Here is a 26,725-nt window from a genome sequence, read left to right on the forward strand (position 1 = left end):
AAATGAAGTTCCCCTAGCGCCAAAAAGAAGTCCTTTCACTTCCCATGTATTAATATTCAATTTGTATCTCTCACTCAAGTGAGGAATACATGGGTTGTAAATAGAATTCTTTTCATCGTTAACGTTATCGGCTTGTGGATCATCCTTCTCAAAACGGACATTCTCTCTATGATTGCGAGCCACTGCCAGCTGGATCGCAACGCCTTGATAATATGTTCAGTTACAAAATGGCGATATTTTCGTTATTGAATCGCTCCCTGTATCAAGATCGTATATTTATTAATTGGGTAAGTTACAATTAAGGAATATGTTGACGGAATTATCATTGCACCATAAGTTACTTGCGATTATTCAGTGTGCCACTTATCTAAGCACGCACTTGCGATTATTCAGTGGCAGTAATGGAATACATGACACACTCACGGACAGGAGAACGCGAATTCGATTATGCGCACTGTTCGAAACATACAGAGGTGAGCCTGCCTGTAGAGAAATAAAAAATAGGTTGCAGCCACCAAATTACTCAAGGAACGACCACTCATATAAATTGAGGGAAAGAAGACAGATGACGGACACTGGAAATTGTTTCTTTCTCAATCGTACTATCAGGGATTGGAATGCTTTACCTGCAGACTTACTAAAGGCTTTACCAATGATCAAAAATGTATTTAAAAATAGGCTTAAGGACTTTATTAATAACAGGTAGTAAATTATGCACTATTTATGGGGTGAAATTGAGATTTAGTCACTTGAAGTGTTGTATCAGTGAAGAAGTGTGTTGTGTCAATGAAGTTCGTTTGTGTCAGAGATGTTTTATAGTAGTAGTACAAAGTTTTTGAACATTGAAATGTTTTTGAAGTGTTAGTGTAATCAGAATAGTATCAGTGAAATGTGTCGCAGTTCCAGTGCCGTGAGTGAGTTGACAGCGAAATAAGTGTAGTGCTGAAAGGTACTTGTGCAGGTATGAACATATAATACTCGTGGGTTTTAGTTTTAACTTAGGGTTCAGATACAAATTAGATTTACTTTAAATGTTATTTTAGGTCGTCGTGCTTCATTTAATCTTGGAATGCTTATTCTTATTATTATTATTATTATTATTATTATTATTATTATTATTATTATTATTATTATTAATTGTATTTTTATTAATTGCGTTTATTAATAGTTGTCATTATTGTGTGTAATTACTTATTGCAACCGAATATTTATCCATTTGCAATGTGAATACATACATACATACATACATACATTGTAATAAAAGGTAATGAAGAAACTGAGTACTAGGCGAAAAATGTTTCTACAGTATTAAACACCTTAAAAGTACACTTATCCTTCCATTCTTAAAAACTCGTAATAAAATCAGGCTTTAAATCTAAATGACTTGCAGATTTTAAGGAATTAAGTGAAGAGAACGATGGACTGAGGTACTCGTGAATAATAATAGCATAACAGAGTTACCACTGAGCGACACTTGCAGCATTCCGCGTAACAACGCACCCTGACTGTGGCAGAACAGCTACATCGGAAGAAAATAATAGCCTCACCAAATTGCATGCTGGGTAATGAAGATGCCATATTGAAGTGGGACCATCTTAGAACCTGTGGTGCACTTTAGGCCTACTGCACAAATCGGATGGACTATTTTATTGTTAAGCCAGAAGACTAATGGCCTTATTCCAAATGTTTTGAGGATTAGATTAAATAAATATTCGAGTGTCTTACTTACAATGTTGCAAACTATGTCTTTATTTATTTAAGTACGTTATTTTACGACGCTGTATCAACATCTCAGGTTATTTAGCGCCTGAATGAGGTGAAGGTGATAATCCTGGTGAAATGAGTCCGGGATCCAACACAGAAAGTTACCCAGCATTTGCTCAATTTGGGTTGAGGGAAAACCCAGAAAAAACCTCAACCAGGTAACTTGTCCGGGCCACCCGGTTTCGCGGCCAGACGCGCTAACCGTTACTCCACTGGTGTGGACTCTTTGCCTTTACTTTGAAGCAGAATGACATGAAAGAATTAAACAGTAGTAATAATAATAAATAATAGTAATGATTTATTTAACCTGGCAGAGTTAAGGCCATACACCCTTCTCTAACACTCAACCAGGAGTAAAACTGCGTTACAGAAAACACTACAAATTTACAAAGTATACTACAATTTTACACACAAAACTGAATAAGATAATAATAATAATAAAATGTAAACAACATGTAAGTAGGAATCAGACATAATATATAACATGCAGAAAGAAAGAAAAAAAGCATAATAAAATGTGAACAGCAGGTCGAAATAAATGAGACAAACAAAGTATAAAAAAATAAGACAATTATTGATAATAATAATAATAATAATAATTATTATTATTATTATAGTAATTATAATAATAATTATAAATAAGGATAGTACTGGAATGTCCGGGGTTCGATCCCAGGTGGTGACAGGATTTTTTCTCGTTGCGAAACTTTCAGAATGGCCCCGAGGTTCACTCAGCCTCCTATAAAATTGAGTACCGGGTCTTTCCTGGGGGTAAAAGGCGGTCAGAGCATGGTGCCAACTACATCACCTCATTCTAGTGCCGAGGTCATGGAAAGCATGGGGCTCTACCTCTATGTCCCCCAAGTGCCTTCATGGCATGTGACGGGGATACCTTTACCTTTTAATAATAATAATAATAATAATGATAATAATAAAGATAATGTATGTATGTATTTATTCACACTGCAATGGGTATATACCCGGTGGCAGTGGTAACTAATTACACTCAATAATGACAATAATAAACTTATTAATTAAAAATACAATTAACAATAATACTAATAATTAATACTAATAATAATAATAATAATAATAATAATAATAATAATAATAATAATAACAACAGGGAATATACTAAATTAAATGAAACGATCACTTAAAATAACATTTGAAATATTCTAATTTGTATCTTAAAACTAAGATCGAACTAAAACCCACGAGTATATGTTCATATCTGCACAAGTACCTTTTAATACTACACTCATTTCGCTGTCAACTCACTCACTGCACTGGAACTACGACACATTTCACTGATTCTATCCTGATTTCACTAACACTTCAAAAACATTTCACTGTTCAAATTCTTTGCACTGCCACTATAAACTATAAAGCTTCACTGACAGGAACACGTTTCACTTACACAGCACACTTCACTGACACGACATACTTCTTCACTGATACAACACACTTCACTGATACAACACTTCAATAACAACATATCATTTACACCCTTTAAATACTGTGTATAATTACCGTCTATTAGTAAGGTCCTTAAGCCTATTTTTAAATTTAAATTTAATAATAATAGTAGTAGTAGTACAGACGTGGACAAATTATTAGCAAAATTGAAGATTCTTATTATATATTTTTACAAAATATAATTCTCCAATTTAGACTACAGTTGATATTTTTGCGTATTTCCAAATTATTAGCAAAATTGAAGATTTGTTTTGTATATTTTTATAAAATTTAACTCTTCAATTTGGACTACATTTGATATTTTTGCATATTTACAAATTATTAGCAAAACTGAAGGTTTTTATTGTATATTTTTACAAAATTCGATTCTTCAATATGGAATACAGTTGACATTTTGGATATTTCCAAATTATTAGCAAAACTGAAGATTTTTATTTTATAGTTTCACAAAATTTGACTGTTCAATTTAGACTGTAGTTGACATTTTGCTAAATTACAAATTATTAACAAAATTGAAGATTATTATATATTTTTACAAAATTTAACCCTTCAATTTAAACTACAGTTGACATTTTTGCATATTTCTGTCTACTGTAATGATAGAAATATGCAGAATTTTCAACTGTAATCTAAATTGAAAAGTCAAATTTTGTAAACAGAATTATCATAAAAATTGTCAATTTTGTTAATAATTTGTCCACGTCTGTAGTAGTAGTAGTAGTAGTAGTAGTAGTAGTAGTAGTAGTAGTAATAAAATAGTGCAGTACAAAGCATACAATGAATACAATAAATATAGCCTTGGCGGCTTACAAAAAATGCGCATTATCAATTCTGTGCAGTGCAATTAAAGCTGCCTCGTGCATTCTTCGTTGTAATAGTAATAAACATTTCCCATATGTTGTGTAGCAGATTACTTGTTCCCATGGGAGGGAGTGTGATGTGAATCAGATCGTAATCATTGTTTGGTTGGCGTGAAAAGGCACATAAGTAAAAAAAGTCGATTTTTCTGTTGTCCCTAATCACATAAGTCTAATATTTTTTCTAATTTTAGAAATAATAAATTTTCTTGTATTTTAAATTGAAAAGGGTCTTATTTTAACATATATGAATTTCATTATTATACTTATATTCAGTTAAGAGTAAATTAAAAAAAAGTCTCTACTGAAAAATTATTATTTTTTTACTTATATGCTTTATCTCGCCGACCAAAGAATTTGTAATGAGAGTTTCTCTACAGATCAGTTTGTGTAATCGCTGTCAGTCACATAACCTCTTCTTTCAGTTGTAATGGATGTGGTCAAGGTGGAAATTCAGGCTGACCCTTTGGGCTTACAACCATATGATAACACGTACAAAACAGAAGAGGAAATGGCTCTATTAGAGGTAAACTGAAACGTCTTACTATTCATTAATGGTGCCCAAGGGCAGGTCTTTCACTGCAAATACAGCATTCTGCAATCTTTCCTTTTTATGTGCCTTCCTCTTTGTCTCCGCATATGATTCGCATTTCTTATCATCGTGTATAATGTTGTATTTTCTTCTGCACCTAACTATTTTCCCGTTCACAATTCCTTCCAGTGCATCCTTCATTCTGCTGTTTCTTCTTAGCCAGTGACCATACCAATTTCTTCTTCTCTTCCTTATCAATTTCACCATTATTCTTTCCTCACACACTCTTCTTCCCATTACAGCTTCATTTCTTATTCTGTCTGTCCAATTCACACACTCCATTCTTTTCCATATTCACATTTCAAATGCTTTTAATCGCTTCTCTTCTTTTCATTGTAATGTCTGTGTTTTTGCCCCATACTATTCTGTTCTCACCAGTAATCTTGTCAGAAATATTGCAAAAGCAAAGTCAAAAGGCGTAAGCCAAAAGACAATGCAAAAGCAATTGACAATTCTAACAAGTGCAGCAAAGTGCACGGTTATGGCTAGATCGTAATAAAGTTATTCGCGATGTGCTTTTGTTCTGTAGGAAGGGAATTTATCGCATCTGGAAGTGACTGCCGTGAAGACAGAATGCGTGGACCAGAGTTACGATATCAAATCAGAGATAAAGGTTGAAGACGCCACACCAGTGCCTATTAGCTTTCCTGTGGTGAAAACTGAATTTGATGTAAGTGGATCATTTTGTATATAGAATTATCCCAGTAGTGCATTTTTAAGTGTGTTAGACTATTAACAGTTTCGAATTGTATTAACTGTTTTCATTTTATCAACAGTAATCTCACTAGAGGTTTTGATTTATCTAGAGGAAATCAAAACTCGAGTGGGATTTAATTGACTATTACACGATTAGAAGAAAGTAGACTATATAAAGATTAGAAGTAACAAAATGTACAATAAAATATTAATTGGCTTACGAAAATACAACTGTCTTCAAATGTATTATTGTACCATCTCAACATTACGCTAGTTGGCAGTAGTGTTTTATGATGATGTTTTCTTGTTACCGGTATCAGTTGTGCCAACTATGGAATCATCATTGAACTCTGTGGACTGTTACTAGTGAAGAAGGCTTTGTTGATTCAGTTTCATTTTTATTAAAACATTTGCATTCCGTTTCAATCATCCGGATCCCAGTAATCAACGTCACTTGACAGATGATTTTCGATAAATCTTCGTATTAAACAATCTCTGTTACGTGACTATCCATAATATATAGCAGAAGCTATAACAAACATAACCTAAATAATATAAACAAGTGTTAGAAAAGTTTTAATTAGGGTTGATGAAATAAACAAGAAACGTTTTAATTAACGATGATGAAATAAAAAATAAACATGGATGATTTTAAAAGAAACAATTATTGAAAGTACAATTTTCAAATTTGAATGTTTTGGTGGTTCAGTTGATGTTATATTGGATATGAGCGTAAAAGAAGTGAACTCGTTGGTGTACATGGTGTATCCCTCAACTCATTCAGGATTTCCGAATGGTGCTCTTCGTATATGACCAGCGATCTTTATTAATTCTTGTTCTTGAATGCCAAAATGCGAGTCATATTTGAAAGTGATGTGCATCGACTGGAGTGGTTTGTAATTTTCTGTTTTTTGACGGGCAGACCAGTGCAGTTTGAAATTTTGGCAAACAAAGAAACAAATGCTAGGGTAGTGATAAAAATAGACAAATGCTAGGGACGCGATAAAATTAAACAAATGCTAGGGACGCGATAAAATTGTGCGATAAGCGGCCATGATTGGTTGAAAGACGTCCTTTCGTACCGTTTTATTGGTCGAAAGTAGTGTGACGTAGTGAAAGTGAAATAGTCCATAACATCTACAACTTAGATCGTTTTCATTTTACATTTTAAATAAAATAATAATTCTCGAGTATCTATATTTGTGGTAGGGAAGAGAGAATTATGTCGAATACACGGAGATAATTGTGGCTAGGTATATATTTCATTTTCAGTTTACGAAAATTGTTATTATGTTGTTACTGATCTAGCAATTGCTACGCTGAACAATGACGGATGGGTTCAAGCAGATGTATAGGGTTAAACAAAACAAACCAAAGATTTCGAATTTCTTTAATTCTATTAATGAGTAACTTTATATGTAGTGGTAGGAGTGGCAGTGGCAGCATATTACTACTACTGTTATTATTTTCTTTATAAGGCCCGTAACACACTTGAAGAGTTTTCGCTAGCGAGAAATGTGTTGCGAGAAAGAGGCGAAGAGCCTTCCTCCACACACTTGGCGAGTTCTCGCTATCACAGATCACACCTCGCTATGATCATCTATGCACTGCCTTCATGCAGAAAGCATTTTTCTGATTATAGTAATCACTCGTTGGGGGAAATATTATAGGTTATGTATTTACGTATATTGTCGTACTTAAATGTATAACCTGTAAGTATATATATTGAGTCAAGATAGTTCATCTCTTAAAAATGAAGAGGACTTAAAATTTTGGGAACAACACTTATTAAAACTATCTAATGAATTTAAAGATGATAATAAATTTGATGACAATAAATTTGATGAACTTATACTTAGAAAATGCTAACGTAGCACCAGTGAGAAGTCTTCATGGGAGATCCTTGGACGGTTTCCGTTGCAGATACTGCAACGAGATTGAAACCTTAGCACACGTCCTAGGATCCTGTCAGCATGGAGAACTGCTGAGAAATTCACGCCATCATAAAATCCGAAAACTATTAGCACAAGCCCTTAGAAACAAATCCTTCGAGGTCCATGAAGAGGTGCACTGCGTTGCGTCTGAAGGCGGCGGAATTAGAAGAGCGGACATCGTGGCTCTAGACAAGACTAATAGTAAAGGCTTTATACTGGACCCAACTGTTAGATTTGAGATGAGCCAGACCCAACCTTCCGAGGTCAACAAAGAAAAACAACAAATTTATGAGCCTACTATTCCGTATTTTCGAGAAAAATATCAGATGGAAGGCACCTGGGAAGTGCATGGTTTAATGATCGGAGCGAGGGGCACCGTCCCACGATCAACTGTAAACACTATCAAAACATTTGGAATCCATGACATCATTCCAAAAATAATTACTTCAACCATTAAAGGCTGTGTGGCAATTCTGAAAAATCATTTATACGGAATATCATAATCCCCCCCCCCTTTTCTATTCGTTAGTGTGTGATTGTTACATATATATGTACAAATTTATTATTTCTTAAACGTAAGCTCCTAGTTCACATTTCAATTTGACTCATCTATCTTACTGTAATCATTACTATTCTTATATGTGAGTTATTCTGTGTTTTTGGCAACCCAGGATGCCTGGGCAGACTATTTCTTGAAATAATTATATATACATTTCTACGGAATGCTACAGCTCAGTGTAAAGGTCCTGAACGCCCAGCTTCAAGAACTTTCGAGTACGGAAAGCAAAGAAACTCAATCAGCAACAATCAAACTTTTCTCAGTCCAGAAATCCCATACGTCGTAATAAACGTTTTCGAGAAAGGAAAAAACAACAATATTGTAAATTTATTTCAACTCAACAATAATAATTCCTTTCTACAATTCACATTAAATGCTCTCGGCAACAATGGGATTTGCTCTCCACACAGTAACACAGTATTCGTTAGTGCACTCCACAGACGACAATGACAATTCACTAGGACTATTACGAACAACAATGAACTGTTAATCTTAACTAATATTTACAAAGCACTATTTACAAATCAGAACTATCAGTTCTCAGTTCACAGTTCTTCTAGCTGAGTCCTTCGAGTTCACAGTATCTCGAACCACAGACCTTCAGAGACAGTCCACTGTACTCGAACTCAGGTCCCTCCAACTGCGGTCCACTGCACTCGAACTCAGGCCTTCGGATGCTGACACAGTTGCGGACGCACACTCGAGTCGAACTCCGGTACACAAGACTGGCTTGCTTGCTCTGGCTTACTCACTGACTGAATAAACTGAAAACTGAAACTGCTCGAGTTCGCTGGCGTTTCTTCTTTTATAGCAACAGCGACGTAGCCTCGAAAGTTCGACGCGTCTCCAGAGATAGCACTCCAGAACAATCCAGAGCCCTCTCCTCTCTACCAGTACCAGATGCGCGCGCAATTTCCCTTGCCGCGTAGGCCCTTTCCCCTCTCTTCTCTCCGCCGCGCGCCGTCCCTCAGTGCTCCGTGGAGCCTGTGTCGGCTCACGCTGGTCGTGAGTTCGAATCTCACGTCGCTGTCACAATATAATTATGATCTCGTTCAACATTATTATTATTATTTTAGACGTAAGAAGGTAGTTCAATCTATAATGCATGATACAGAGGCTACACAATGCAAAATTCCCATTTCTATTATTTATGAATTTTATTCTGAAACATTAGGAACAGAAAATGTTTCCACTTTCGAAAACTACACTTTCCCTGAGAATGATGGTATAAAGATTCTCACCATTTGATATCAATTGAAGACACACAGCATGCCATGAAAGGAATGAATGTTGATACGGCACCTGGCCCTGATCGGATAGTCCTTAAGGTAATAAAAGAACTACAATGCTCTAATATTATTTGCATTATTGCCAACATAATGCTTGCTTGGAATTATGTTCCCAAATCCTTTAGAAGAGGCCGGACCATCTTAATTCATAAATCTGGAGAGCCGAGTATAATTACTAATTGGCGTCCCATAACTATTTTCTCTATTTTATGCAGAATTATTGAAAGGACCTTAGAAAGAAAAATTCGACCTTTTCTGGAACTATCTTTTCAACAAAGAGGATTTGTAAGAACTCCGGGAACATTTATTAATTCTTCAACTAAAGAAGAAAGATTGTTGTATCACGTTTTTGGACGTTTCCAAAGCGTTTGATAATACTGGACATCAACCAATTGAACACTCTATTAATTCGACCTCTGTTCCTCAGGAAATTAAATCCCTAATAAAATCTCTCTTAACCAATAACTCTGTCTTCATTGAATTAGATGCAGCTACCCGTACAAAGCACATCCCCTTTCGTAGAGGAGTTGCTCAAGGATCACCTTTATCGCCCATTCTGTTCGATCTGGCTATTGATTTAATTTTTAAGGAATTAAATGACCCTGAATATGCCTCTCAATTTGGTTACCAACTTAGTCCATACTGCCAGAGCTTAACAGCTCTAGAATTCGCTGACGATATTGCCCTCATATCAAATAATATTGAATCAGCTATGTTTCTAACTGACACTCCTAATCAATACTTACAGCGAATAGGTCTACAACTTAATGCCTCTAAATCCAAAGCCATTGTTCTAGAAAAAGGAAATCTAAAAACATCTGACATTACAACAATAAGTGGTTTGAATATAGTGTCAACAAATAGCAATGACACCATTAATATTTAGGGGTCACATATAAAGATGAAATCATTTTAGATGAGAAAGGCATTATGAATAAATTACATACTAGTATATCCAAACTAGTACATTCAACGCTTCTCAAACCGGATCAAAAGATAAATATAATAAACCAATATATATGGCCAAGTCTGATTTATCCTCTACAATGTGCACCATTATCAAAACTCTATCATAGTTTTTTGCTTCATATTGATAAATTGATAAGAAGTGCTGTCAAGGAAATAATTGGATTGCCAATCGGTAGCCCTGATAGTATGCTTTATACCAGGTGTCCGGGACAAAATTTACCAATACGAAAGTTTAATAACTCACCAAATAATTGATGGATGAAAATGCTGTTTGCGGGAATTGACAAAGGGACTTCCAAAGTTTCGAATGACCACTAATAAACTTCTATGTGTGCACCTCTTGTAGCACGACAGATGTCCAGGCGATATTAAGTTCTTGCCATGTGTTTCGTAACATCTCTGGAGTGACAGTTGCTCAAGCAGCGACTATTCTCCGACGCAGATCCTCCAAATCTGCCACTACAGTCTTGTACACAATGTCGTTTATGTATCCCCAGAAAAAGAAGTCCAGCGGGGTTAGATCTGGGGATCTGGGAGGCCATGCTGATCCCCAGATGTGACAATTATGCCTGTTGACGATCCCACAGACGTGGAAGGTGGACTCATCACTAAACACGACCTTCTGCAGATATCCATTTTCAATATCAATTTTCAACAGCATGTCACTAGCGAAATCATATCGTGCAAGCAAGTCGTTTGGTTTCAACTTTTGAATCAATTGAATCTTGTATGCATGCAGACGTAACCTCTTGTGCAGAACATCGTGGATAGTTGACTTTGGAATTGCAAGTTCCCTGCTGGCACGGCAAACAGACTTACACGGGCTCCGTTGGAATTCTGTCGACTTGCGCTTCTGTCTTTCTTCCTGCGTGGTGTTTTCTCTCAAGAAGCTTCCTATGCCAAGTTGTTATTGTGTGCCTATCTGGTGGTTGCTTCTCAGGCCACTGTTGTCTAAATCTTCTCTCCACTATCTTCGGATACTTGAATTCGGCAAGCCAATAGCAGCATTGAACTTTTTGTTGCACTGTGAACGCCATTTTAATTACAGCTATGTCAACAACAATGACCAAATGTTGCCAACATCACACATAAAACTTAAAATGTCCCTCTTTCATTTGCCGCAAATTTCATTTTCTTATCTCCATTATTATGCGAGTCATTAAACTTTCTTATTGGTAAATTTTGTCCCGGACACAGTGTAGTTCCAGAAAAGTTCGTGGTCTGGGCATTATGAAAGCTTCGTGGGAAGCATTCTTGCAACATATTAATGTATTTAACCTGTTAGATTCCAATGATGATCCTCTTCTTGCGACTACAAGAAATTTTGCACAAGAAATAAGAGCCAGTGTACAACAGCTTGTTTTCCCTTCTGAGGAACAGCCTAATCTGCGGAATCTACGGAAGAAACTACGAAATCAACAGTTTGAAGAATGGGAAAAACTTAACCACCGTGGTAAAGGTGTTTCGCATTTTTGAGAATGGTCAGAATCAAATTCCTGGATATCAACCAAGAAAGACCTTTCCACCTCTCAATGGACTAACGCTATAAAAATGAATTGCAATGTCACCACAGTATGTAGTGTCCCTGGTAGGAGCCAAGAATCCCGTTGCCGCCATTGCAACGAGTATGAAACCCTTCCTCGTGTTTCTGGTGTCTGCAGAAAAGGGGAACTGTTGCGGAACAATCGTCATCACTGGGTTAGAAGCCGAATTGCTGAATGTCTCAAGAAGTCTGGAAAGTTTGACATTTATGAAGAAGTACATTGTATTTCATCCACTGACCCCACCAAACGTGCCGACATCATAGCAATTGATAGCAATCAAAAGATTGGCTTCATAATCGATCCCACTATAAGATTTGAGGGTGCCAAATTCCAACCACAAGAAGTAGATCTGGAATAGAAAAGACATTATGAACCCTGCTTTCCTTATCTGGAAGAGAAATATCGCATACCCGTTTGTCGCTGGGAAGTAATTGGCTTGCTCTTTGGTGTAAGGGGCACTATATCAAGATTTTGTATCAGTTTCTTTCATGGTTTCCATATCGATCTTTTGGAACTTCAAGATATAGCCATTAATGTTTTAAAGACATTCCTTGACACATGTCAGGTTGCGCAACTTCACCTTAACCCGTGACATATAGTAAATATTGTAACTATGCTGTTGTAAAATTGAAAATTAATATGTAATGTATTTATTACTATTATTATTATTATTAGTATTAGTATTATTATTATTATTGCTACTACTACTATTATTATTATTATTATTATTATTATTATTATTATTATTATTATTATTATTGTCAGTTATCAATATCATAATTGCTATCTCTGTTTTCTTTCTTTTCGTTGTATTAGCTCGATGAGAGCTCTATAATGTTCTTTTGACTCTGTTGACCCTCTATAGGGCTTTAACTTAATTTGTATCATTTTCATCAGTGTTTGTATTTATTTTTTGTATTTATATGTGCTATCTGGTAGGATGGAAGAGAAGGCCTTATGGCCTTAATCCTGTCAGATTAAATAAAATTATTATTATTATTATTATTATTATTATTATTATGTTAATTGTAAATAACCATCTGTAGAGCTCTATATATGAAAAATAAATTATTCATGTCGAGGATAGCTGCCCCCCAAAAACAAATTAAATTAAAATAAAATAAAAATAAAATTTAAATTTAAAGTAGGATATTGTTGATCTACAATTAATTTAGGTGCTGTTACCGCTCGGTACCCCTTTTTCAAGGGCAGCTATCCTTTTTGGATTCTTCTCTCTCTACTCTTAGTAATTTTGCTATCTTAGTTATAATCGGCGTCTCTGTGCGCATTATTCCTTCTTCATTATTGTCTTTCTTCAGTTCATTATACATTTGAACTATAGATTCTTAAAGGGCCCTCTGAATGGGGCACATTTCTTTCTTCGAGGAATCACTGCCCTGCTATTTCCCCTCTCTGGCGTTATTAGAATAAAAACCAAAACATGAAAGAAATTCATTAAAATGTGAAATGGCATTTCTATCTGTCACTCAGTACGTGTATCACACCCTATGTTATATTTAGTTAGCTGCACTTATGTGATTATAATCTTGAATTTTAACCACAACGCAACACATGAAATAATTATTGTGTATTAATATTAATACTGATATTAATTAATTATTAGTATGTTCACATTTCACTAGCTTCCAGTAAGCGGATGAGAAAACTTGAACAATTTGAATTTTCTGTATTTGCACTACCAACGACTGGTGTCACTGCTGCCAACATAAGTTAGAAAATCACTACCAGTTGTAATATTTCTCCGTACCGAAATTCGAAACGAAGTTGTGAAAAGAAAATTTAACCCTCAAACCAAATAACCATAATCCACTAGCATATGTAGTTGATTTGATTTTGATTTATTGATATAGTTCACAAGTACAAAACTTAATAATATAACAAAAGATCTATAAACAAATGTAGTTCTACATACTAAATATACAATTTCCTAGACTCATTATTTTATCGCAAATCTCAATAATTTATTGGTTCAAACTTGCACTTACGTCTGGTTTTATTGCATGTTTAAACCAATCGTGATAACCATTAAGACATTAAACCTTATTTTATCTGCTCCTTTTCACAATTTAATTGTAATTATTTAGGTCTTACTTTAATAATAACTTATTATTCCAATTAGGTGATCAGATGTCGACATACTGTAAGTCATGAACCTGAATTAGCTGACTCGATACATTCTATATGTAGGTTGTCTTTATTTCTTACAATATTTCCTTGTCAGCAGAAACGTTTGCGTAACTTCAATGAAGACTACCGCATACCTGCTTAAAAACAAACTTGACAAGTTGCTTACATAATCAACCTCAATTTAGTTTCATTATTGTGACGCATGTACTCATTATCAATTAATTACTATTATAATGCCTACTAAATTCATTATAAATGCATTATTATTGAAATTAAGACATATTAGTAAAGCAATTTATAAACTCAAAATTATCTTCTGAACCTTTACTAAATAATATAGCTATCTGAATACATTAATAACTACCTTAATTCTCTATTTTCACTTTTTATTATTTTAAAACCTTGACGTAATTCTATCTTATTTTCAAAACCTGTCTGCTTATCTAATTTAATTAATAATAAGTGTTTGTAATTTTAGGAAAATTTAGTCTTTGCTGATGCCTACTTCTTAGTAGGTAGTTTCGTTCAGTATCTATAGTTTCGATTGAATCTACTTTATTTCTGATAGAGTTTCTATTTGTCAATTTACCTCTTAATAACTGTTCGTCACCTTCTCCTACTCCATCGGTCGGTATCGCACACTAGCATATGTAGTAATGGCGGAAAAATGGTTCGGTTTCACGCCGGGATATAAAGTAAGCTGATTCAGACTGTAAATCAATGCAGTTCAGGGGAACCATTTTTGGATTTTGAGTAAAAGTCATTACAACCTTCCCGAAAAGTTAGATTGGGTTCACTATGTTTGAATAGAGAGCTCTGTGACATAGAAAACCATTAACCGATATGGCCATTATTTACTCACTTTTCCAGGAAGATTTGTTAGATGTGGACAGATTTCAGCAGAAACAAGAAGTGGAAGTATCTTCAGAAGAGGATGAAATGTTGACTGATAGGTGAGTGTACTATGGTTATTTTGCTTCTTTCATTTTTACACAATTTTATTTAATGGCGACGTAGAAAATAAATGTTATAATGTATGATACTTTTTTTTATCTATTATATTTGTGTGGGTATTCTTATTAACTCCTCAATATATTTTGGCACATGACATGAGATTCTCTAAAATTATCATTACCATGACAAGTAACAAGCCAATGCATCTATTACAAAATTCACGTGGAATTATCTTAAGGAACTTCACATTTCTTTTGATTATGTAATGTCTGTCCTTATAAATATTATCAATAATTCTCTTCAAATATTACATCATCATCTCTATTTCAATTAATCCACTTATATTTGCCTTCAACAATTAACTTTCTTTTTTCTTTAATATTTCAAAACACATTATATCGCACATGTTTATTGTATTCAGGAACCTTGCGGTCACTCAAATTCTTTCAGCTGATGTCTTTATTGAATAAATAAAATAAAAAATCGAGCAGTATTGTTACATTAAAATGTAAATTAACCTTAATGATCTATTAATGAGATTGAAAGTTTATATTTGCTGCTCGTTTTATGTAACACCTGTATTATCATGATCTGCTCCTGCATTAGAACAGATCATCTGTTTTGTATGTATCTGTTTGAGCTGTACTGTGTACTTATAAACACCTTCCTCCCCATCCATCAACGTTGCAAAGAGTCAATTATATAAACTTTAATAATTAGTTAAATATTGCAATTAGAAAAAAAGTTGTGAGGACATTTTTTTTTTCATTATAACATGACTAGTCATCAGTTAAAATAATGGCACTTATACCCCTTGCAACCTGTATAGCAAAATATGTCTCGATGATTGAAGCACGGCCATTTTGAAGTGGCCAATCCTTTGTGACTCTCGATCTCCAGAAATCAAACGACATGAGTTGGAGTATAATTGTACACACCTTCTATGTGATTTAACTGTGATATAATTAAGAACTTACATTTCAGAATGCAATGTTTCGGATGCAAAATTATACTTGGAAACACGTAAAGATACTATGTAATGCACACGAAAAAGCACAAAGTGGGTAATAGTAAAAGAGACACCGATAAACAGTTGTTTCTAAAGACGAAATCTAAATTTTATGTACTCTGTTAAACCACAGTCTACTATATACAGTCACGAAGCTTAATACTTACTAAATATGCAAACGGAAACAGTTGAAATATGCATCCATAGATAGTTGTTCACCACCAGGATCGCTACTATCGCCTCATCACAGATTCTTTCCCTAGCAGACCATAAAATGTATTGTACTTTCGATATCGTGTTCTTTTGAAAAAATTAACACCTTCCTTCCACTATTGAAATATGAAATACATAAGATTTATATATTATTTTCATAAAATATATATTATATTCTATAAACTCACCTTCCAGGATCTTTCGGAAGGATAACTCTAACCTAGGTTTCTTACAATATAGTGCTACAAACGTCTCCTTGTCCCATAGTATTATTCAAATTATTGTATTTTAGCCATTTACAGTTATTACAACCGATAACGAACTCTTCACAAAAATGCGAAATACGGCACAGTCAATGCTTTTTCGATCTAGACCAGGCCGTAATGTATGTTTGGGTTTTCTATTTCAGTGTATGGAGCTCAGTGAAATATTATATTATAACTTTATTGCGTATCATTGCTAAGCTTTTTTTTAGTGTAATGTGTCCGTAAGTTCCGTTTACTTCATGTTGCATAATATGTTGCAGAAATAATTACAAAACTGTGTTATTTTAATGTGAAGAGAATTTTACATGTTAACATAATCTGTTCGTGTCAACATTTCAAGTTTAGAATGGAAGCTATTTTGAGGTTTAATAAAAAACAAATTTATATTGGGATTTCAATTTAGCACATCTACCTTCCTTAATTTTAGACAAAACATTTACCATATATATAAACCTTATGTCTTTCGAATTTAAATAGTGAAAGGAAGGTGTTAATTTTTTCAAAAGAACACGATATCGAAAGTACAATACATTTTAAGGTCTGCTAGGGAAAGAGTCTGTGATGAGGCGATAGTAGCGATCCTGGTGGTGAGCAACTATCTATGGTTGCATATTTCAACTGTTTACGTTTGCGTATTTAGTAAGTAATAAGCTTCGTGACTGTATATACTAGACTGTGGTACTAGTATGTAAGAAACTAGAGCTGATACGGTTTATGCAATGTCATTCTGAATCAGTGCACCAGATCACCTCAATAGCTTGTCTAGAAACCAAGACACCAACAATAACGTTTACTCGTCAATGATATCTGAAATTGTAATACTATGGAACTGGAAATGTAGTAACTGTGCTTTTGATATTAAAAAGTTCCACTTTTATAAACACTTTAGAAATGAAAGGTGACTATTCAAACGAAATCGAGTGTGTTTTCCTTCACTAGGGTAATGGGTGTTACCTATTAATAATAATGATGATTATTTGTTTATCCTGGCAGAGATAAGGCCATATGGCCTTCTCTGACACTCAACCAGGAGTAAAACTGCGTTACAAAAAACACTACAAATTTACAAAGTACACTACAATTTTACACACAAAACTAAATAAGATAATAATAATAAAATGTAAACAACAAGTAAGTAGAAACCAGACATAATATATAACATACAGAAAAAGGAGAAAGCATAATAATATGTGAACAGCAGGACAAAATACATGAGACATACAAAGTAAAAAATATATACGACAATTATTGATAATAATAATAATAATAATAATAATAATAATAATAATAATAATAATAATAATAATAATGATAAAAAATAAGAATAGTAATAATAATAGTATTAGTAGCAGTAGAAAGCATACAATGAATACAATATTTTTAAAGATTATGATTATATAGCTCAACTTATCACATTATAGATATACCATTATCGGGAAATATGAAAACAAAAATATAAAATATAATAGTACATTATGCAACGAGCCTATAATGGTAGTAATTGAGACGCAAGTATTGTGACAGCGACGTGAGATTCGAACTCACGACCAGCGTCCCGCATGAAAGCAGATCGCACAGGCTCCACGGAATATTGAGTGACGTCGCGCGGTGGAGAGAAGAGAGAGGGAGTATTACGTCAACACGACGAGTTTGCGCGCGCATCTGGTGCTGGTAGAGAGGAGAGGGCTCTGGATTTCTCTGGAATGCCATCTCTAGAGACGGGTGGAACCTTCGAGGCTACGTCGCTGTAGTTATAAATTACGGTCGCGAAGTAACGACAGCAGTTTTCAGAGTTTTCAGTTATTCAGTCAGTGAGAAAGCCAGAGCAAGCCAGCCGGAGTTCGACTCGAGTGTGCGTCCGCATCTGTGTCAGCATCCGAAGGCCTGAGTTCGAGTGCAGTGGACCGCAGTTGGAGGGACCTGAGTTCGAGTGCAGTGGACCGCAGTTGGAGGGACCCGAGTTCGAGTACAGTGAACTGTCTCTGAAGGTCTGTGGTTCGAGATACTGTGAACTCGAGTGACTGAGATAGAAGAACTGTGAACTGAGAACTGATAGTTCTGATTTGTAAATAGTGCTTTGTAAATATTAGTTAAGATTAACAGTTAATTGTTGTTCGTACTAGTCCAAGTAAATTGTCATTGTCGTCGGTGGAGTGCTATAACGAATACTGTGTGAGTGAAGATCCAATTGTTGACGAGAGCGTTTAAGGTGAATTGTAGAAAGGAATTATTGTTGTGACGAATAAATTACATTGTTGTTACTAAATAAAATTTACAGTATGTTTGTTTATGAAACGAGCGCAAGCGATTATAGGCAAGTTTCATACGATTTTTTATGCTCGACCATATTTCTAACTTGAAAGTATTGAAAATTAGGTCTTCGTATGGTTATGTGCGAACTGACCTGAATTGTGAGATGTGCGCAGACGCGAAAGTATTGATTTTTTCCGAGGCCGAATGTCATTGACCTTGGCACAGAATAAGTTGAACATTACTCTGATATAACCTGGAAATTGATTTAGAATTGAAAAACGAGATGACAAATTGAATTTATTTGAATGTTATTTACAATTAACGCTAATTATTATAGTAACAGAACATAACCTTCTGCGACAGTATTGGATTTCCAGTCTCCGTGACTTTTCGCTAATTGTCTTTCGGTTGCATATCCGAGAATAATCTATATAACGGTAAAGAGCTGACTTGTCATTGGCTGAACACCAGAACTTTAATGAGTAGGTGTACTTTAATGACATGCATTAATGGACTGCTACCAGGTGTATAATTACTACATTTCGGCATAGTCGAACATAAAATAAGTTAAATAACACTAGAACAGAAAAAAAATGTGATTATGTGCAAATATGCAATACAACACTTGTCATAATAGTAAGTTAGTTTGGCAACTCGTCATAAGATAATTTTCTAACTTGGATTTGAAAGATTTCAATGTTCGGCAGCCCTTGACTTCAGGCGGCTGAGAGTTCCAGTGACGAGAGGTAGCAACAGTGAAAGATGAGGAATACAGAGATGATGTGTGAAGTGGAATTTCTAGCGTGTTATCGAGTATTATTATGATAGCGAGAGAGAGTATGAAAACGAGCGAATAAATAATAGGGGGACGAAGTGTGCATAATTCGATATAAGAGAGAAAGTGAGTGCAGATTTCTCCTCTCATGTAACCTAAGCCATGATAACTTCTCGACAGAAGTTGAGATATGATCATAGTATCGAACATTGCAAATGAAACGGACGCACTCGTTATGAACACGCTGTAGTTTCTGAGCGGAATAAATCCTGAGATCACTGAACAAAACGTCGCAATAATCGAAGTGAGGTAGAATGTAAATACGAGTAAATGTACAAAATTTTTCATTGAAATTCAAATTTGTATAAATGCTTAAACTGACCTGGAAGAGAGCAACAGATTGTGTGTTGTGTGTGAAATGTAATAATAATAAAAATAATATAATAATAATAATAATAATAATAATAATAATAATGTTTTATTTTCGTTGGCAGTTAAGGCCAAAAGGCCATCTCTTCCACTCAACCAGCCTTAATCAGTACAATACATATTTAAATTACGAATATTTACACTACACTTAAAAGGTTTTCCAGCAATAATCTTCAGTTAAGTTTTAACGACTAGTAGACTACATATTTATTTAAATTTAGGTAAACCTATAAGGTAAAGTAGTAACTAAATTTATGAGCTAATTTAATTCAATCTATTATAATTAATTTGAGATTTGAGATAGCTAGTAAAATGATGAAAATTAATTTAATATAAGCTTACTAGAACTATGTTACAGGGAGGAAAAAAAATATATATATATAAATCTAAAATAGATTTCTATAATGAGAATATTAATATAATTGCCATTAGAGATTTTGCAAATCTATTTAGAGAAATTAATGACAATAATAAGAATGGACAGATGTTAGTTTCATTAAATGCAACAACCCCTTATATCACTCGGTAGCGAGTTCCAATTTCTAGCAACTGAAACTCTATAAGATGATGAATATAAAGATGTCTTGTGGTAGGGTATCCATGTATGGTGGGTCCCTATCACCACGGCATGGCGCGTCCTCAGGTTGCGGATAGAGGAGACGGCCTCCAGATATGGAGGGTAGCTGCGAATATATTGAATAAGCAGTCGTGGACAGCCGATAAGGGGTGGTCCTCCAGCTTGGGGGTTGGGCGAAGGGCTAACAACCCATCACCGTAAAAAACAGCTTGTTACGAATTCCTACAGTAAGCCTCGGAATAGGACTGATTCTCTGGCACGACCACAGCAAAGGAATAAGGTTTTGAGATTTGGCACTTGGAACGTAACTAGTCTTTATAGAACAGGAGGGGTAACATTAGTAGCAAAAGAACTAGCTAGATATAGAATAGACTTTGTGGGAGTACAAGAGGTTAGGTTAGATGGGAATGGCATATCACAAATAGGAGATTACTTGTTGTATTATGGGGAAGGAAACAATAATCACCAATTAGGAACAGGATTCTTTGTACATAAAAGAATAAAATCAGCAGTAAAAAAGGTCGAATTTATCAGTGACAGGTTATCATATTTAGTACTTAAGGGTAGATGGTGCGACATCATAGTTATAAATGCTCACGCCCCTACAGAAGAGAAAGACGACTATATAAAGGATAGCTTCTATGAGGAATTGGAACATACTTTTGATCAGTTCCCTAGATATCATATGAAAATTTTATTGGGGGATTTCAACGCTAAAGTAGGACGGGAGGATATTTTTAGACCAACTATTGGAAAAGAGAGCCTACACGCAATTAGTAGTGACAATGGAGTTAGATTAGTCAACTTTGCCACATCGAAAAATTTAATTGTCAAAAGTACAACATTCCCCCATAAGGATATACATAAATATACTTGGACTTCTCCAGATGGATTGACACACAACCAAATAGATCACGTCTTGATAGATAAACGGAGACATACTAGTATAGTAGATATTCGAACTTTCAGAGGTGCAGACTGTAATTCTGACCATTATTTGGTGATTGGAGAATTAAGAGAAAGATTATCAGTAGCCAAGCGAGTAGAGCAACAAGTTAATATTACTAAATTCAATATTTTGAAATTAAAGGACGAGGAAGCTAAGCAAAATTATCAGGTCGAAATTTCGAATAGGTTTGCCACTTTAGAAAGTTCCGACGAAGTTGAGAAAGAATTAGATGTTAATAGCGTGTGGGAAAATATCAGAGATAGTATCAAAATTGCAGCTGAGCAGAGCATAGGTTATTATGAAACTAAGAAAAAGAAACCGTGGTTTGATGAAGATTGTTGCATGGTAGTAGAAAGAAGGAAACAGGCAAAATTGAAATTCTTACAGGATCCAGTTGAGGAGAATAGAGATAATTATTTCAATGAAAGACGGGAAGCAAGTCGTACACTTAGGAATAAAAAGAGAGGTTACTTGAAGGAAAAACTGAATGAGGTAGAAACAAATAGTAAGAATAAAAACATTCGAGATTTATATAAGGGTATAAAGGAATTTAAGAACGGATATCAGTCAAGGGTAAACGTGATCAAGGATGAGAATGGTGACTTGCTTGCAGACTCTTCATCAATCCTAAACAGATGGAAAAACTATTTTGCGCAACTACTAAATGTACATAGGCCAAATAGAAATGATCGGGACGATATTGAAATACAAACTGCTGAGCCATTTATACCCGAACCCACGATTTCAGAAGTCGAAATTGCGATAGAAAATCTGAAAAAGTACAAGTCTCCAGGTATCGATCAAATTCCAGCAGAGTTAATACAAGAGGGTGGAAGTGCATTATATAGCGAAATTTATAAACTTGTACTTGCTATTTGGGAAAAGGAAATTGTACCAGAACAATGGAAGGAGTCCATAATTGTACCTATTTTTAAAAAGGGGGACAAAACGAACTGTGGTAACTTTCGAGGAATATCACTTTTGTTGACGTCGTACAAAATTTTGTCCAATATTCTTTTGAGGAGATTAACTCCGTACGTAGATGAAATTATTGGGGATCATCAGTGCGGTTTTCGGCGTAATAGATCGACTATTGATCAGATTTTTTGTATTCGGCAGATAATGGAGAAAAAATGGGAGTATAAGGGTACAGTACATCAGTTATTCATAGATTTCAAAAAGGCATATGACTCGGTTAAGAGGGAAGTATTATATGATATTCTTATTGAATTTGGTATTCCCAAGAAACTAGTTCGATTAATTAAAATGTGTCTCAGTGAAACATACAGCAGAGTCCGTATAGGTCAGTTTCTATCTGATCCTTTTCCAATTCACTGCGGGCTAAAGCAGGGAGATGCACTATCACCTTTACTTTTTAACTTCGCTTTAGAATATGCCATTAGGAAAGTTCAGGATAACAGGCAGGGTTTGGAATTGAACGGGCTACATCAGCTTCTTGTCTATGCAGATGACGTGAATATGTTAGGAGAAAATACACAAACGGTTAGGGAAAACACGGAAATTTTACTTGAAGCAAGTAAAGCGATCGGTTTGGAAGTAAATCCCGAAAAGACAAAGTATATGATTATGTCTCGTGACGGGAATATTGTACGAAATGGAAATATAAATATTGGAGATTTATCCTTCGAAGAGGTGGAAAAATTCAAATATCTTGGAGCAACAGTAACAAATGTAAATGACACTCGGGAGGAAATTAAACGCAGAATAAATATGGGAAATGCCTGTTATTATTCGGTTGAGAAGCTCTTATCATCCAGTCTGCTGTCCAAAAATCTGAAAGTTAGAATTTATAAAACAGTTATATTACCGGTTGTTCTATATGGCTGTGAAACTTGGACTCTCACTCTGAGAGAGGAACATAGGTTAAGGGTGTTTGAGAATAAGGTGCTTAGGAAAATATTTGGGGCTAAGCGGGATGAAGTTACAGGAGAATGGAGAAAGTTACACAACACAGAACTGCACGCATTGTATTCTTCACCTGACATAATTAGGAACTTGAAATCCAGACGTTTGAGATGGGCAGGGCATGTAGCACGTATGGGCGAATCCAGAAATGCATATAGAGTGTTAGTTGGGAGACCGGAGGGAAAAAGACCTTTAGGGAGGCCGAGACGTAGATGGGAGGATAATATTAAAATGGATTTGAGGGAGGTGGGGTATGATGATAGAGACTGGATTAATCTTGCACAGGATAGGGACCGCTGGCGGGCTTATGTGAGGGCGGCAATGAACCTTCGGGTTCCTTAAAAGCCATTTGTAAGTAAGTAAGTATGTGGTAGGGTATAATGAGTAAATTGTTATGATGAGATCTTGTACTTAGCTGATGATATGCGGATAAATTTTGAAAACGAGAAGCCAAATAGATTGGGGTAGCGGTGCGCACAATTTGAAATAAGAGAACAAGAGAATGCAGGGCTCGTCAATCGCTTAGCCTTAGCCAAGACAGAGTTTGGAAAGACGGGGAAACATGATCATACTTACGAATATTGCAAATATAACGGACGCACGCATTATGCACACGTTGTAGCCTGCTGCTCAAATTTGCATTTAGGTTACTTAATATAATATCGCAGTAGTCAAAGTGTGGCATCACGAGTGTTTGTACAAGGATTAATTTTAATTTATCAGGAAGAGAGTGCTTCAGTCGCTTCAGCGTGATTCACTTGTTCATTCCATTCCAGGTGACAATCTATATAAATGCCAAGGTTCTTCACACTCGAGCTGTAAGGAATAGTAGTATTATTTACAATTATCGGTGGCAAATTTTGTTTGTCACACTTCGATGTTTGATGTTCTATTAAGATGGCCTGTGATTTACTTGCATTTAGTTAAATCCGTGCGTTTTCGATCATATGGATATTGAATTCAAGCCATCATTAACTTTAGTTATAGCGTCATTTATGTAGTTAGGTCGGATATGCAGATAGATTTGTATGTCGTTAGCATAAATATGGTGTCGGCAGTATGTATGTAATCATTGTTAAATATGGATCTGACCACTTTCATTGTACTATTGTGAAGACTGATCTATTTTTATATTCTTTTCAGCAATCCGGATAACGTTGAGAATAATATGCTGCAACAATTTGCTGGCTTTGATAGTGAAGAAGACAAATTGATGCAGTGTGGGAGCCATAGTCCAGTCTCTTCGTACGTTAGTGACGTCAGACGTAATTCTATCAAGTGTAATGTATGCAGCGAGGTTTTTGCGACACCGCAATCATTGGAACTTCATCATCATACACACAAAACTAAAAAGTCATTCAGATGCGATGTCTGTGGAAAGCGTTTCTCTTCATCGTCAAATTTAAACTCGCATGCCGTCATTCATTCTGGTGGTAGGCGAATTAAATGTGAGTTGTGTGAAAAGCTATTCTCACACTTGGTAAATTTAAAAAGACATTTACGAATACATACAGGCGAAAGGCCATTCAAATGCGAGTTGTGTAAAAAGTCTTACTCAAGATCTGAAGAATTAAAGGCACATGCACGGGTACATAGTGGCGAAAGGCCATTCAATTGCGATTTGTGTAGCAAGACTTTCATAAGGTCTGATTATTTAAAGGCCCATGAACGCATTCATACCGGCGAAATGCGATTTGTGTAGAATGTCTTTCTTAAGACCTGCCGATTTAAAGCAGCATGCACGCATACATAGTGGCGAAAGGCCATTCTAGTGTGATTTGTGTGGAAAGTGTTTTTCAATATGGTCAAATTTAAAGAGACATGCACGCATACATACTGGCTAATGTGTGGAAACCCGTTCTTTTAATTTGGAGATTTAAGGGGGGAGGATGGTATTTTTTTTAACTTTTTTCCTATTTGGTGTAAATTATTAATTTTTTGTATATAGAGAGCTCATAGCTGTGGCAACTCCACCAAAAAAATAAAAAAAAAAAAAATTATTTGGAGCCCAAATTTGAAACAAATATACCCAATGCAGGATTGTACTAAAACCGATATATCTAAATCGTTTTCAAAGATAGCTTCAAACAGTTTTTTCAATGTATTTGCAAAAGCATGTTCTACAAACTGTCTGTAACAGAATTTTGATATTAGTCCCTACGTTTGTAAAATAAACAATTAAAATTTAATAACAATTTTCTCATTTCCTTTCTTGCAAACAAACGCACGTATTTTTTTCAAAGATAGCTTCAAACAGTTTTTGCAATGTATTTGCAAAAGCATATTCTACAAACTGTCTGTAACAGAATTTTGATATTAGTCCCTACGTTTGTAAAATAAACAATTAAAATTTAATAACAATTTTCTGATTTCCTTTCTTGCAAACAAACGCACGTATTTTTTTTTAAATGAAATCAATTAACAAAATTCTGTTACAGAGAAATTTTCCTAATAGTCTAAAGAATGTGTGTTCTAAATTTCATGCATGTATCTTTAATAGTTCAGAAATTATATCAATTTTTGTCTGGCAATGTAGCAAAAAAAGTGAAGGTACTGGAAACAGATAAAAGCGGGCGTGTGATATAAAAATCCATAGTACAGGAAGTTTAAAAATGACGTCTCAACATCCGATAAGGGCAGAAATACCCACAAAATTTTATGCAATGCATTCCACACATGTCAAAGGGTATTTTAAAGAAAAACAATTTTTTTGAAAATTTAATTTACCGGAAACAACAATAAAAGTGGGCGAGTGATTTATAAATCCATAATGCAGAAAGTTTAAAAATGGCGATCCACACATATCACAGAGAATTTTAAAGATTTTTTTTTTTTTTTAATTTAGTCATTTTCCATCAAAAATACCATCCTCTCCCCTTAAAGAAACGTGCACCCATACGTTGTGGCGAAGACCCATTCAAATGCGAGTTGTGTGGAAAGTGTTTTTCACAATTGCGTTATTTAAAGCACACACAAGCGAAATCCCATTTTTTTTTTTTTAGTTGGCAAGTTTAAACTTACATTCACGAGAAATATGTAGAAAGTCATGTAGGCAAGCCGTCGTAAGGTTAATGAAATGCGAGTTGTGTAGAAAGCCTTTCTCAAGATCTCTATTTTATTAAAAAAAAAAAAAAAACGCCTACACGCATACATACAGGCGAAAGACCATTCAAATGGAAGGATTGGGTGGATATGTTCCTCAGCACGAAGTTTAATCACATGCACGCATATATTTTGAAACCAATTTAAATGCAAGGTGTGTGAAACGTCTTTCTCAGAGCCGGGAAAGTCATGCACGCTTACACATATGCGGAACGTAATTCAAATACGATGTTTGTGGCAAGTGACTCTCACTCGTCTCTGAGCCTATTATCTTCTAGCTAAAATTATACTGCGGTGACATTTTTGCAGCATTGAGTATAGTCCTGTAATAATTGTTGCCATACCTCTAAGAATTCGGCACGTATTCGTAACATTATTTATGGTAAGACAGGCCATAATAATTGCTCCAATTTCTGAAATAATAATACCGTGTACTGTGTA

The 26,725-nt window shown here is 35.0% G+C and overlaps 1 protein-coding gene across 2 annotated transcripts; it reads left to right on the top strand.

Moving 5' to 3' along the window:
• The first annotated feature begins 180 nt into the window (after positions 1-180).
• On the top strand, positions 181-26,725 carry LOC138691959 (zinc finger and SCAN domain-containing protein 22-like). 2 transcript variants are annotated; one of them, XM_069814638.1, is made up of 5 exons: positions 181-287; positions 4,526-4,626; positions 5,222-5,362; positions 14,702-14,784; positions 24,326-26,725. In XM_069814638.1, the coding sequence occupies exons 2-5, from the start codon at positions 4,531-4,533 to the stop codon at positions 24,882-24,884; spliced, it is 879 nt and encodes a 292-aa protein (XP_069670739.1). In that variant the 5' UTR covers positions 181-287; positions 4,526-4,530; the 3' UTR covers positions 24,885-26,725. The 2 variants fall into 2 exon arrangements, with proteins under 2 accessions (XP_069670739.1, XP_069670740.1); XM_069814639.1 differs by lacking the exon at positions 14,702-14,784.

The sequence above is a fragment of the Periplaneta americana genome, chromosome 16 (genome assembly GCF_040183065.1).
Source record: "Periplaneta americana isolate PAMFEO1 chromosome 16, P.americana_PAMFEO1_priV1, whole genome shotgun sequence".
Lineage (NCBI taxonomy): Eukaryota > Metazoa > Arthropoda > Insecta > Blattodea > Blattidae > Periplaneta > Periplaneta americana.

Coding starts and splice junctions, on each gene's coding strand:
- LOC138691959 (XM_069814638.1), top strand. CDS start 4,531: ATGGATGTGGTCAAGGTGGAAATTCAGGCTGACCCTTTGGGCTTACAA. Junction 4,627..5,221: donor AGGAAATGGCTCTATTAGAG/GTAAACTGAAAC, acceptor TTTGTTCTGTAG/GAAGGGAATTTATCGCATCT. Junction 5,363..14,701: donor TGGTGAAAACTGAATTTGAT/GTAAGTGGATCA, acceptor TCACTTTTCCAG/GAAGATTTGTTAGATGTGGA.